The 15,386-nt window shown below is 38.9% G+C and overlaps 1 protein-coding gene across 1 annotated transcript in view; it reads right to left on the reverse strand.

Annotated features, from left to right (window-relative positions):
- Dnah14 (dynein, axonemal, heavy chain 14) overlaps positions 1-13,038 on the reverse strand; it is a gene marked incomplete at its 3' end in the record, with an annotated part of 224,776 nt that extends 211,738 nt beyond the window's left edge. The window contains 7 exon segments of the mRNA XM_013036175.1: positions 396-551; positions 2,563-2,690; positions 3,556-3,707; positions 9,043-9,158; positions 10,697-10,754; positions 12,482-12,558; positions 12,997-13,038. Coding sequence (XP_012891629.1) covers positions 396-551; positions 2,563-2,690; positions 3,556-3,707; positions 9,043-9,158; positions 10,697-10,754; positions 12,482-12,558; positions 12,997-13,038 — 729 coding nt within the window.
- Positions 13,039-15,386: the final 2,348 nt, after the last annotated feature.

Here is a 15,386-nt window from a genome sequence, read left to right on the forward strand (position 1 = left end):
ACTTAATCACAATAAAAAAAAAAAGAACTTCGGGGAGGGGAGGGAGGGAGGGGATGGTAGGGGGAAAACAATGGAGGGGCTAACAATGTTCAAGAAGAAGTGTACTCATTACCTCACTCATGTAACTGTAACCCTCTGTATAGTATCTTTACAAAAAAAAAGCAGAAAAAAAATAATCAGGTTTCTCCAAAGCACAAAGATAAATTTCTGCAATTAAATTCTAAATTAGATATTCATTTGAGACAAGGTCTCACTGTGGAGCCCAGGATGGCCTCAAACCCTTGACCCTCCTGCCCCAGCCTGAGTGCTGTGACTGTAGGTATACACTAATACAACTGCTTAAACAGGATATTTTTCTGCCATAAGTATGAAACTTGAGGACATTCATTATATACTACCTTTGAAATAAATGAAGCAGAGACAGTCCAAAATTCTTTGCATTTCCTAGCTGTATGGGCAGAGACTATCCGAAGATCATACGGATTGCAAAAGCCTTTATTACTAAGTCCGGGAAGGCAATACACAAATACACAATCATCTTTCAAAGGTGCCTAATAGAAAAAAAAACTTAATGTGGTTAAATTGTCTAATAAAAATGTTTGAACTTATTACCTATTGAATTGAAACTATTTTAATATGGAAATATGGATTAAAAATAGGCATAACTAACCTCACATTGAGTCTAAATTTTAACAAGATTAATCTTATGAAAGATTTAATATATTTAATTTTCATTCCTTAACACAACATAGTGATAAAACATTAAAAAAAGGCCCATGTACCTACTAACACCTGCTTCCCAACCCAAGGAGCTTGATGGCACATGTGCCATCTTCCAGAGAATTTAGTCTGCCAGAAACCTTCCAGGCACACAAAATCTATCACTTATTTTGATCAACATGGTACTTTAGTATTTTAGTAATAATTCCTATTATTGTTAATAAATGTTTAGTAAGTAATAATATATTCAATAATATATTATGTAGACTAATAGCAATGACTTTAATATCTTAACTTTTATCTCTTAAATTTTAAGGAATTAAAATGTGATATTTTTAATCTCGTTATACAGATATGGAATCATATTTTCTTACATTAGGGAATTTGAGAAAGGTAACAGGTTCAAGATGTGGCAAATAACTGAATTGAATCCAAGTCTGACTCTAAAATCCTGTTCAAAGCTTCTGCAATAAAATATAATTTCTCTGTCATTTACTTGGTGTTTTGAGAAACTGGCCATTCTACATGAAGCCTTTTTTTTTTTTTTGCTGGTCCTGGAGCTTGACCTCTGGGCCTGGGCGCTGCCCCTCAGCTCTTCAGCTCAAGGTCAGCGCTCTACCACTTGAGCCACAGCACCATTTCCCATTTTCTGGTGGTTTATTGGAGATAAGAGTTTCACGGACTTTCCTGCCCTGGCTGGCTTTGAACTGCAATCCTCAGATCTCAGCCTCCTGAGTAGCTAGGATTACAGGTGTGAGCCACTGGCGCCTGGCTTCATCTGATCCCTTTTAGAAAAATTTTCTGATCCCTTGTTTGATGCAGTGGTTCTTAACTGTGCATCAAAATCATCTGAGAGCTCAATAAAATAGATAGCTAGCTACCCACTTTCAGAGTTTTGGATTCAGTGGGTCGAGGATGCCAATGAGAACACGCATTTCTAACTGGTTTCTGAGATTACCTCCTTTGATTCCCCCCCCCTTTTTCTCTTTTTCTTTCTGACTCTGGGGTTTGAACTCAGTGACTCATGTTCTTGCTCATCTTGCCTGTTCATGGCTGGTGTTCTACCACTTGACCTATTCCTCCAGTCTGGCTTTTTGCTAGTTAATTGGAAATGAAATCTCATCAACTTTTCTGCAGGCTGGCTTCAAACTTTGATCCTCCAGATTTCAGTTTCCTGAGTGCTAGGACTATAGGCATGAGTTCCTTTACTTGCTTCACACACACAAAAAAAATGATATGCAAAAACAAAAAAGTAGATTTTTAATTTGAGTCAAAGGGTACCCTGGAGACACAGTCAGCTAGAGAGAGATTTCAGAGGAAACAGACACAAATATTATAGTCTTAAAATGTGTATATATGTATAACTACATATATATGCCTTATCCATTTTCATTGTTTATTTTATTTTTTATTGTTAAATTAGTCAAATAAAATCATGAGAAATATTTTTTTTAGTTGTGGGGCCTGAACTCTGGGCCTGGGCGCTGTCCCTCAGCTCTTCAGCTTAAGGCAAACGAACACTCTACCTCTTGAGCCACAGCACCACTTCCAGTTTTCTGGCTGTTTATTGGAGATAAGTCTCACAGACTTTCCTGCCCAGCTGGCTTTGAACCACGACCCTGAGATCTCAGCCTCCTTAGTAGCTAGGATTACAGGTGTTAAGCCACCAGTACCCGGCCATGAGAAATAATTTTAAAAGCATTTTCCGTGAAATAATTGCTGTACCTTAATATTAACGTTACATCTTATATTGATGTAACAGCTGAAATGATTTAAATAGATAGTTCATTAAGATAGTTTCAAAGTCATCTTTATAGCCCAAAACTGAATAAAATAGAATACCTTTAGATCATTCTGAACCAAAACCCCAGGACAATTATATTTCAGACTCTGGTTCCATAATACAGTTGGCCATCCAAGCTTTTCTCTTAGCTGAGTAAGAAATCTTGTCACCTCATCATCCTGTGGTTCTGGTGTCAAAAAAATTTTAAGTTCAATATAAATGTAAATGTAAATACCATATCACTCAAGGATAATATACAACATTTCTACCTAAAGAAAAAAAATTAACATATGCAAGCTAACATAATGACTCCCCCTAGTCTCTAAGGACCGCTCTACCCTCTGAACCCTTCGCTTCCACTGAAGGAGGAGGACATGTGGCACTCATCCCTCCGCACCTGGCTACGTTCACTTCATGTGATTGTCTCCAGCCCTGTCTATCCATGTTGCCACAGTGACAGGATTTTTATTCTTTGCATTCCACTGTGTACACAGACCGCAAGGTCACCATGAGCTAAACAAGAAGATGTAGTCTCAGAAAATCAAGGTGTAGAGGTGCAGCTGAGTGGTGGAGTCTCTGTCTAGTGTATGTAAAGCCTTGGGTTCCATTCCCAGCATAGCAAAAAGAAATGACCATCAAGCTTTACTGCAAGCATAGAACAGAACTATACAATTGCTCTTACATAAAACTTCTAAAACAAACCAGAACCTCTTGACATTATCATTATTTTAAAAACCGAATTGCTGAACAGTCTATAAATTTTCTAATTAATGATATTTTAATTTTCAAAAATAATTTAAGGATTAACAAATGGGACAACTGGTTTCTAGGTCCCACTGCTCATTCTTCTGAGTCGCCTTTACTTTCTCTTTACTAAATAAACTCTTTAAAACTGTACAAAAACGGTAACAATTGCTTAAGCAATTGAACATAAAACATTCAGTAAGATTGCTCTTCCCCGCTAAAATCAGTATCCAATATAAACACATTACTACAGAAAATGCAAAAATGTGTAGTTTTCTAAACTACTGGTTTAGCACAGTATGACATACCTGTTCTATTATATAAAAAGTGTCGGCCTTTCCTGTCTCCTGGACAAACATGAATTTGTTCCTCTTCCCTCTTCGATTTCTCTTTCTTCTCATGGGAAATTGGTTCTGGAGCAATTATATGTTGTTGAATTATATTTCCTTGAGGGTAATCTGAAAATATAGCCATTATTAATGGAATAAGTAGTGTGTGCTATAAATAATACCTCAGTTGTTGGACACACCAAGTGACTCAGTCTTTATTTAAGGCACTAAAACAACAATGCACTAAGGAGAGACTCTAGTCGAAGCCCCCAGGTTCCATGCTAGGAGAAAAGCTTAACACCCACAGTTCTTTTTGCCTTATGAGTTAATCATCTGCCTGCCTTACCTGCCCTGTCTGTGCAACAAGGAAGTGGGGTGAAGCCACACTTAGGGAGTAACTAGGTTATTAAATCCCACAGACCATTCACACCAGATTGGAAAGTTAGCTCATTTCCTCCTTGCTTCTAATTTACCACTTCCCCAATATTATAATTTGCTCTCTTTGGAAGAAAAATGACACCCTACTTTGAAGCTCATGACTTTTTTTGGGGGGGGGAATCTGGTCGTGGGGCCTGAACTCGGCCTGGGCGCTGTCCCTCAGCTCTTCAGCTCAAGGCCAGCACTCTACCACTTGAGCCACAGCACCACTTCTGGCTTTTTTTCTTTTTGCTTATGTGGTGCTGAGGAATCAAACCCAGAGCCTCATGCATGCAAGGCAAGTGCTCTACCACTGAACCACCTTCCCAGCCCCTGAAGCTCAAGACTTTTTACAACATCATCAGTTCACCTTGCTTGCTTGGTCACTCAGCTCTACTGCAACGTGGGCGCAGGGGACAGCTACTTTCTCCACATCTTCCAGCATTTGAATACCTCCAGTTTTTCTGACTTCAGATCTCTGAGACACACATCCCTCCTCCTTTTGCAGCTATTCTTCTATCTCTATCTCAGCCAATCAAATCAAGCAACGATATACCCTATCTACAACGTCAGTTTTATTATTTTGCCAGACTGCCTTCAAGAAACACACTCAACAACATCCAGCTAGATCCGTGTGGATGATATCCGTCTCAGTGTGTGGCGTCACTTACCCTTCGGCCTTTGGGCCGTCTTGGCTCTCCCGGGAGGGCCCCTCTGCCCCAGCCCTTCTTGTCACTCTCCTATGCACTCCCTCTTTTCTCCTGTCCAGTTCAGACTATGTTGTCTTTCTGCACACCCTTGCTAATATCCGAAACTTCCTCTTTCTTTTGATCTGTATGGCAAAAAACAAGCCTTGGGCAAACCCAGCTGGCTATGCTTTTTATACCACTGTCTCATAGCCCCCTGAGAAGATTCATAACTGTCCAAATTCACTTAACTGACCACAAATAGACCCTGGACACAAACCGCTCTCCTTTTTGTCTGATTAACTTGCTCTTCAACTCTCTCACTGGCAATTCCAAATCTTTGAAATGTTATATCTTCCAGTCTTCCCTTCACTGATCTCAGTGTCTACTTCCCGGGAATCATAAGAGCATTTGATGAGAATTCCTTCAACCTGCTATTCCCAAACAAACCAAGCAACCCACATTTGCACTCAATGTTCGAACTGTGCCTCCCAACCAGAAACCAATCCTTTCCAGGTTTTGTTTGATCCCATCTCTTCATGTGTGTATTAGTAACTACTCTTTATTCTTTTGCATATCAGCTCCTACTTAAAGTTCATTCTGTGACCATAGCTCCCTCCAATGATCACTTTATTTATATGTTGCCTTTATTCATAGATGGGCCATAAGGGTCACTATTCTTTCTTTAGTACTATTTATATATATATATATATATATATATATATATTATTGTAAAAATACTGTACCGAGGGGTTACAGTTACATGCGTAGGGTAATGAGTATGTTTCCTATCAAGCGTTGTTACCTCCTCCTTTGTTTTGATTCCCTACCATCCTTCCCTCCCCACCTCCCCAAATCCTCTCTCCCCCCACACCGACATTGTGAAGTTCGTCCTGTACATCTCATCGGCACAATGGGGCAAACTGCATCCCCATTTAAGCATTCTGCTATAACCCTTCCTCTCCCCAAATTACAAAAATATATATACAAGATGCAGAACACCGGAATCAAATACAGTGAAAACAGGTTATACTGTGGGGAAAGAACTTACAAAAGAATCAAATAGTGCATTAAAGTACATTAAAAAAATAGCAAGAAAGAAAAAACTACTTGTGTCCTTGTCTTGGGATACATTTTGCTTAACATCATCTTGTATGGTCATCTATACATAGCCTTTGACCTTCTCTGCTTGTCCTAGACCTGTACTAGTCACTGCAACAAAGGGAAACCATGGGACCTATGTTTCTTAGAAGTCAAAAAATTAAACCCCCAACAACAAATCCTCAAAGAAACAACTACCCAAGACTTAAACTGCTAAAGACTTAAAGAGAGACTTTTTTGAAGAGGAAATAAGAATGGCCAATAGACACATGAAGAAACGCTCAACGCTCAACTTCTCTAGCCATAAAAGAAATGCAAATTAAGACAATATTGAGATTCCACCTCACCTCAGTTAGAATGGCTATAATCAAGAAATCTAGTAACAAGAAGATGCTGGAGGGGATGTGGCCAAAAGGGAACCCTTCTGCATTGTTGGTGGGAGCGTAGACTTGTTCAACCACTTTGGAAATCAGTATGGAGGATCCTCAAAAGACTCCACATAGAGCTCCCCTATGACCCAGCAATCCCACTTTTGGACATTTACCCAAGTGATCACAAACAAGGTCATACCAAGGCTACCAGCACAACCATGTTTATCGCAGTATTATTCACCATAGCTAAGATATGGAACCAACCCAGATGCCCCTCAGTAAATGAGTAGATCAAGAAAAAGTGGTTGTGTATGTGTGTGTGTGTGTGTGTGTGTGTGTGTGTGTATCAAGTGGTATATATATATATATATATATATATCAAGAAAAAGTGGTATATATATATATGGTATATATATATATCAAGTGGTATAGATATATGGATCAAGAAAAAGTGGTATAGATAGATAGATAGATAGATAAGGTTGGTTGGTTGATGATAGTACTGGGCCTTGAGCTATATATATATATATATATATATATATATACCACTTTTTCTTGATCCATATATCTATCTATCTAGCTAATGGAAATCTATGCCTCCATCAGAAAGAATGACATTGCCCCATTTGTTAGGAAATGGAAAGACTTGGAAAAAATTATGTTAACTGAACTATCCATTTCTTAATCTACTGCAGTCTTGAAATTCTACCAGAACGGCACCCAAGTGACATCTGATGTCAGTAAATTCAATGGACTTATTACAGTCCTGATTTTCCCTGAGATATCAGTGTGATTATTGATAAACTTTTCCTTTCTGACAGAGTATTTCCTTTTGTATGACACCACACTCATTCTCTTCTTCATCTCCCTCTTTGAGCCTGTTCTAACCAATCCCATGTCCATTGCAACTGCCTTCTTTCTCTGACTCAGGACTACAATTGCTTTAGTTTCATTTTATACAATCCCCTTAACTTCACCATGGCTATGGTCCAATCTTTTACCCACCAATTACTCCCAAATATACCGTCCACTTCAGTCCTGACATCTCTGAGCTCCAAAAAATATGCTCAACAGATATTCTTCCCCCTTGAGATAGATCAAGATATTCCTAACTCAGCATATCAACAACTGAACTCCTGGCTTCTCCCTCAGACCCCACAAGTCCTGACTCGTACACGGTACCACTATTCATTAGGTTAAGTGATCCAGGGACCTAGGAACCGTCTTTTGAAAACTACTTTTATTAGCATACATCCATAGTACAAGGGGCCTTCATTGTGATGATTCCATTGGGTGGAGCACATACTTTGAACAAGTCTACTCCCTCTATTATATTCCTTTAACTTCTTTCCCCATCCCTTTTAAAAGTTAGTGGTGAGCTTATTATGCCATCTTTATATACATATACACACACATAATATATGTAGACTTGGTATTCTTCTAGCCGCTCCATCTCAGTATAAGACAAAATAAATGAACACAAAATTTCATATTAAAGATTTAAAAAGATGAAAAATCTTTCTGCGATTTCTATCTTCGAAGTACAATAAGAAATTCCTTAAATTATTCCTTAACGAAGCAAGTCCTTGCACTGCTACCCAGTCTTAAATGTATCTTCTCTCTTTCCTGAGGAAACTAACTAAAGGATCAGATTCAAATAGTCTCCAAACCAATCTTCAAGCAGAGGCTGAAGGCAAAGGAAAAAAATGGGCTAAATGTTGTTTGATGTGTGTATTTCATACATACTACAAAAGGAAATAAACTGTCTGAGGTAGTCAAGGTCTACTCTTGTTTCCAGGGGAAAAGGGATGTTATTTCTGACAGACCTTAAAAACAGAGAAAACAAATTTTAAAATGGTAGTGGGCCACTCATGGAAGAGGCTAGAAAGAAAAGATAGAAAATAGGCAAGCAAGATGACTTGTTCAACAGTGTTCTTCAAGAGTCAAGGGAGATAAAAGTGAGTGGTCAAAGATTAAAATGACACAGTAAAATAAAGATTATTTTTTGTAAATTTATCACTTCTATAAGGATTTGGCTGTGAGTAAAGAGCTCATGAACACAGAAAAGTCCAATCAGTAGAGCAAAGGAAGCAGAGCCAGATGAAGACTGAATTAGAGGTGAGGAGTCACAAACTGAATGTTGGGAATTCTGGTGATAGTACTGCCGGAAGGAAAACAGGCCTCCAGGTGTTTCTGGTGGTTTGGCTTTGTTTCAGTCACACAGGTAGCAGGCTTGTGTGCTTAAAAGACCACAAAGGAAGATCTGAGAGAAGACCAGATGGCTCCTGTTGTAAGGGTGTGGCAGAGTATATTTACCATAAAGCACAAGGGGCCCAGCCCTCCTCAAGATCAGTTCTACAGACGGGGCAAGGCTTATAAAAGGAAGCTCTGGTTTGGTTTTGTTTTTTTAATGAAATTACTGGAAATAGAATTTGAGCAAGAACAAAGGAATACTTTTTTTTAAATGGAGATATGTGGAGAAATACTCAGGGCACGAAAGGGTGTCACACAGTCAGAAAGCCCTGGGCACTTGAGAACATGCCAACCTCCGTAAAAAACGGTATGTATGAGACAATACATAGGCAATACAAAATGTAAACTGGCAGAGAGATATTACATTCTTGTAATGTTAGTGGTATCCACGTTTTTATCATCTTCCTATTAGTATTTAGATTGTGTTCATTTAACAAGCAAGCTTTGTATTTGGAGACATTGCTAACTACTATTGAGTTGTGGAATTAAATATCAAACTTCACATTTTGAAAGTAGGCTCTACATAGTTTTTTAATCTACTTCACTTGCTCTCATTTAATGCTAAGAAAACCCATTTTCCATTTCCATAAGAGAAAATATAAGTTAACATGCCTGAACGGTAGTCTGGATAAATTTCTTCTGTTCTCTCTTCTTTCAAGAGTGCAGAGAATATTTCATATTTCTGCATTTCTTTTACTGATACATGGGATGACTGATTCTTTCGTAGCACATTTTTGTATTTCTGTTCTTTATATTTCAATTGTCTAAGATGACAAAGAAAAAATTTTTTGGCAAAGAAAAAATTCTAGGAAAATGAATAATCACACCAATAAAATGTAAGATGTTAGCATATTATCCATTATTTTGCATTTGTAATTGAAATAGATTTTTAAGTTTGATAAATGATACAATTAACACCATAAATCAAGATGAAATATCCTGTACTTTGTAATACAATGTAAACCATGATCAATTTGTAGAATGTTAAACTTTGCAACTATGCATGGTATGCATGCGGATGTATGTACATAGGCTGAGCCTTGGTAGGAGTGATCACGGCTACTACTTCAGTAACTTCAGTGATTCACCTTGTTTCTTCTTTTTTTTTTTTGCAAGTAGAAAACTCGTTTATTAACAGAGAGTAGCCCCTTTTTCTTCACCTTGTTTCTTTTTTTGGGGGGGGGCGGGGGTCCGGTCGTGGGGCCTGAACTATGGGCCTGGGTGCTGTCCCTCAGCTCTTCAGCTCAAGGCTAGCACTCTACCACTTGAGCCACAGCGCCACTTCCGGCTTTTTTCTTTTTGCTTATGTGGTGCTGAGGAATCGAACCCAGGGCCTCATGCATGCAAGGCGAGCACTCTACCACTGAGCCACCTTCCCAGCCCCTTCACCTTGTTTCTTAAGTCCATTTTGACTATAGTTTAAAAATTTTTATAGCTTGTACAAATTTTCAACTTTATTGTCATTAAATAGTTATAAATCCTTTTAGTCACAGGTCCATTTGTATTATTCTTCCTTTTCCAAATATTATTGGTTATGGTGCCAATGAACAGAACTGCACTGTGAATGATGAACACTGTGAATGATGTGTAATGTTACTTCTGGACTTTATTCTTGATATTGTCAACAATTGGTTTTACTGCCGTTGCTTTTAATGATCTCTATTTCATCTTTAATTTCTATTTTGTTAATTTCTGGTATTATCTTCTCCCTTTATTAAAGTCTATTCTGTTCAGTTCTCTTCCTAATGTCTTTTTTTTATTCTTCTATAGATAAAGTTGGTTGGTTGATGATAGTACTGGGCCTTGAGCTAGGTAGGTAGGTAGGTGCTATACCACTTGAGCCAATCCACAGCCTTGTTTCTGGTGCCAATACTGGGGTTTACACTCAGGGCCTAGGTGTCTGTCCCTTAGCCTTTCCACTCAAAGCTAGTGCTTTACCACTTGGGCCACAACTCCACTTCTAGTTTTTTGGTGGCTAACTAAAGATTACAGTCTCACAGACTTTCCTGCCTTGGCTAGCACTGGACAGAAATCCTCAGATCTCAGCCTCCTAACTAGGATTACAGGCTATATTCGTTATTTTTTATATAGGGTCTTACTTCTGTAGCTGGGGTAACAAGCACATACCAAGCAGACTTTTTTGTGCAGGCTGACTTCACTCTGCAGACCTCCCAATCTCACTTTGACTGCCATGACCAGCAGAGTTATGTTTCTGATACAGAGTCTCTTTTTCCCTAGAGCCAGTTTTGGATGCAATCCTCCTGTCCCTGCCTCCTGTAGAGCTGAACTTACAGGTGTATCACCAAGTTTAGACTTTTGGATTGTTAGCTCATTAATTCTTATTTTCTTCCTTTTTAATGTAGGTTTAGATTGTTATACATTTCTCTCTAAACAATGAATTAGCTAAATCATACAATTTTCAATAATACACAATAGTTGTATAGTAGTTTAAGCATTTATTCTTTTTTTTTTTTGGTCAGTCATGGGATTTGAACTCTAGGCCTGGGCACTGTCCCTCAGCTCTTCAGCTCAAGGCTAGCGCTCTACCACTTGAGCCCCAGTGCCACTTTTGGGTTTCTGGTGGTTTATTGGAGAGAAGAGCCTCATAGACTTTCCTGCCCAGGCTGGCTTTGAATCTCAATCCTCAGATCTCAGCCTTCTGAGTAGCTAGGATTATAGGTATGAGCCATTGGTGCCCGTCAGCATTTATTCTTGTGTCTAATATTTTCAGTTCTAAGGTATTTTTTCCTAATTTTTTCCTGTATTATATTTTAATGATTTACTTAGAAGTATTTTCAAAATACTGTTTCATTTCTAAATATAGTGAAGGTTTTCTAGTTGATCACTTTTACTGATTTCTAATGTAATTAAAGAATATATGGTCTATACTAATCATAGTGATGTTTAGAAATTTTGTTAAAAATTTGTGTATTTGCACACTCAAGTTTCCATGTTAATCGAAAATATATATCTTGTAGTTGTTGGGTAAAAAGCTCTGTCTACTTTAAAACAATCTTGTTAATTTGGTTGTTCGTATCTTCTATATTCTAATTTTTGTGATTCAGAGTGATTAACTGATGAGAGTAATTTATGAAAATTTTCCATTATAAAAGTAGATTTGTCCACTTCTCTTTCAGTTTGTCAACTTCTGTTTCAAATGAGTTAGAACAGTTATAGCCCACTTGGCTGAACATTCTATCTTCAGTTACAGTTACTGTATGGATTCTTTTCCTGCTGCTGTGCTATTCTGATACTACGGTATCTTTGACTCATATATCTTCCCATCTTTTTATCTATTTGTATATCCAATAGACATTCCCACTGGCATTTACTTGTACCATTTAACTCTGCTCATCCTCTATCATTCCTTACTCAACTAACCCTTCCCAGCCCACCTCCTCCCCACAAGGAGTGATTTTGTCCTCCTGCCCGTGGGCCCTGCCTCATTCCTTCCCTTTAATCACCCGGTATTGTGCTGACAGGGGGAGACTGCTGGGGGCGCGCCTGACGACTCACACCCACAGTTACATACTCACTCATCCTGTCAGGGCCAGGGCTGAGTGGTGAGGTATTGATTTCTCTCCATCCTCTGGCTGATCATGTTGGTGGTGCGTCTCTGTGGACTGAGATGGTGGCAAGTGCCCCAGGGTATGGAAAGGAACTAAAGGATGCAGCCTTCTCTCCATCAGTTGTGGTGTCATTTTCTGTCTATAGTTGGCACCTTCCACCCTTCTCCTACCTATAACCTCCTTTCTCCTCTCTCCCCCTCTCTTTAGCACAGACAAGGCTAATCTGCCTATCTTGTCAGGAACAAAATTTCTGAAGAAACATTTATAAACTCCAGAACCATCCATTGATCATCTAAACTTCAATCAACCATCACATTACATGTGAGATGTTTCACTTAATGGTTTATATTGTTGAAGTCTTACTTTAGGAGAAAACTTCATTTTTTTTTTACTTTATTCTATTTTATTGACAGCACTGGAGTGTGAAATCGGGGCCTCAAGCTTGCTAGGCAGCAATCTGTCACTTCTGCCAGGCCCCATCCTTCATGTCATTATAGCTTATTTTTACCTTGAATTTCCGTGGTTTTCTTTCCTGTTCATCTCTTGACTTCCAGCTGTCAAAGCAATGAGTACAAATGTCTCCAACTTTTATATAAGGAGTTGCTATAAAAATATATTCACATTATCTACTTTAATACAAAACAATTTGACAGCTATGAAAACTAGTATTCAAATCTGCATACATAATTCCCAACTTCTTACAAGACTTTACATAACATCCCAATTACCACAAGCATTTTTTTTTTTGGGTCCGGTCATGGGGCTTGAACTCTGGGCCTGGGCGCTGTCCCTCAGCTCTTCAGCTCAAGGCTAGCGCTCTACCATTTGAGCCACAGCGCCACTTCTGGCTTTTTTGCTTATGTGGTGCTGAGGAATTGAACCCAGGGCCTCAGGTATGCAAGGCAAACACTCTACCACTGAGCCACCTTCCCAGCTCCCAACCACAAGCATTTTTTGTATACAAAATGATTTCCAGACTAATCACTAAGCTAGTTACCCTTTGCAGGGTATTCTGTATGTTACCTTCTCCCCTAAGGTAATGTTTTCCTTCTTATACTGACACATTTATGTAAATACAATCTTGGTTCATGTTAACTTCCACAATAAAAATTATAAAAAAAGTCTAAGGCCAGGTGCAGGTGGGCTCATGTATATAATCCTAGATACTTGGGAGACTGAAATCTGAGGGTTACAGTTTAAAGCTAGGGAAGTTTGTAGGAATCTCATCTCCAATAAACTGCTAACAACAAAAAAGAGGAAGAAGAAGAGGAGAAAGAAGCAGAAGCAGAAAGAAGAAGGAAGAAGGGAGGCGGAGGAGGAGAAAGAGAAGAGGAAGAGGAGGAGGAGGAGGGGGAAGAAGAGGAGGAAATAGTAGTAGTGGTGGTGGAGGAAGTAGAGTTGTGCCTCAAGTGGTAAAGCACTAACCTTGAGCAAAAGAAGCTCAAGGACAGTACCTAGGCCCTGAGTTCAAGCTCCAGGACAGATACACAAAAATTTAAGATTTCTTCCTCAAACTGAACACTAGCTACTCAGAAGTCTGAAACCTGAGGAATTCTGGTTCAAAGTCAGCTCAGGCTGAAGAGTCCAAGAGACTCCATATCCACTCAACCAGCAAAATACTGGACTGGAGGTATGGCTTAAGTGGTACAGCACCAGCCCTGAGCAAGAAAGCTGAGTGATAGTGCAAGGACCCAAGTTCAACTCCTGGTACCAGCACACATTTTTTTTTAGTGATGATTTTTAATATATATATTTATTGTAAAGATACTGTACAAAGGAGTTACAGGTAAATGAGTACATTTCTTATTGAACACTGTTACCCACTCCTTTGTTTTTCCCCTACTATCCCTTTCCTTCTTACCTCCCCAACTTCTCACTCCCCTGGACAAGCTGTAAAGTTTGTTTGCAACATAGTGTCTTGTACATCTAGTTGTTACAATGGGTCAACCTGTATCCTTGTTTCAGCATTTTGTTATTTCCCTTTTCTTCCCCAGATTAGAAAAATGTATATACAAGATGCAGGGCACCAGAATCAAATTTAGTGAAAACAGGGATTATATCAATGGGGGAAGAACATACAAAAGAAACAAAAAAATCACACAGTACATCATAACTACATTAAAAACAACAGCAACAAAGATAAAACCTCTTGCAGCACACATTTTTTAAAGGCAAAATTGAAATTTTTACTTAGGTACTCAGAGAAGAAAAAAGTTACAAATGTTTTATTGATGAAATTATTTGATAATAACTGAGTAGAGAGTTTATAAAAAAAAAGCCTACTAAGATAGATTATTGTGTGTGTGTGTGTGTGTGTGTGTGTGTGTGTGTGCGCTAGTCTTGGGGCTTGAATTCAGGGCCTGGGCACTGTCGCTCTTTCTCACTCAAGGCTAGTTAGTGTTCCACCACTTAAGTCACAACTCCACTTCTGGAGTTTTCATAGTTAATTGGGGATAAGAGTCTTACAGACTGGACTTCTCTGCCCTAGGCTGGCTTTGATCTTCTGAGTAGCTACAATTACAGGTATAAGCCACCAAATCCTGTGAACTGAGTTTTTTTAGAGGGAATAACATTTCACTTAACTAGGATTCAAAGATGGTAATTGATGCTTGTCATCAAATAGGTTATAAATGCTCATTCTTAGCTTGCAGATCAAACAAAAACATAGGCCAGGCCAGGTATGGCCTGTGAACCATCATTTGCCAATCCCTTCCAAAGAATACATGCAAATCACAACTTCTACTTTGTGAGGTGTATTTGTGTATTCTCTCATCGTTACCACCTAAAATTTGGCAAGCATTAGAAATGTCATTAACTGAACTGTGTAAAACAGATTTTTTCTCCTCTTTTTGATCAGACAACTGAAAAGCAAACTCCACAACATTTAAAGGCCAGAACATTTCTTCAGGGAAAAATGAATTGCTTAAGAATATTATACGAAGATGAATTTCATTAACACATTATAGCAACATCTTAAAACATAAAAAATTCAAGAAAGATACCAGCCATAAGTCTTGCTTGTAAAAGATATGATAATAAACCCCATCAAGAGTTGGAAGGAGAGCTGGGAAGGTGGCTCAGTGGTAGAGCGCTTGCCTTGCATGCATGAGGCCCTGGGTTTGATTCCTCAGCACCACATAAGCAAAAAGAAAAAAGCCAGAAGTGGTGCTGTGGCTCAAGTGGTGGAGCGCTAGCCTTGAGCTGAAGAGCTGAGGGACAGCGCCCAGGCCCAGAGTTCAGGCGCCACGACCCGACCCAAAAAAAAAAAAGTCCATGAAATTTTTACTTGTAATTAACTACCAAAAAGCCTGAAGTGGAGCTGTGGTTCAAGTGGTAGAGTCAGCCTTGATCAAAAAAGCTAAGGGACAGCATGAAGGCCCTGAGTTCAAGCCTCCGGATGTGTACACTCCCAA

The sequence above is a fragment of the Dipodomys ordii genome, unplaced genomic scaffold (assembly GCF_000151885.1).
Source record: "Dipodomys ordii isolate 6190 unplaced genomic scaffold, Dord_2.0 Scaffold251, whole genome shotgun sequence".
Taxonomy (NCBI): domain Eukaryota; kingdom Metazoa; phylum Chordata; class Mammalia; order Rodentia; family Heteromyidae; genus Dipodomys; species Dipodomys ordii.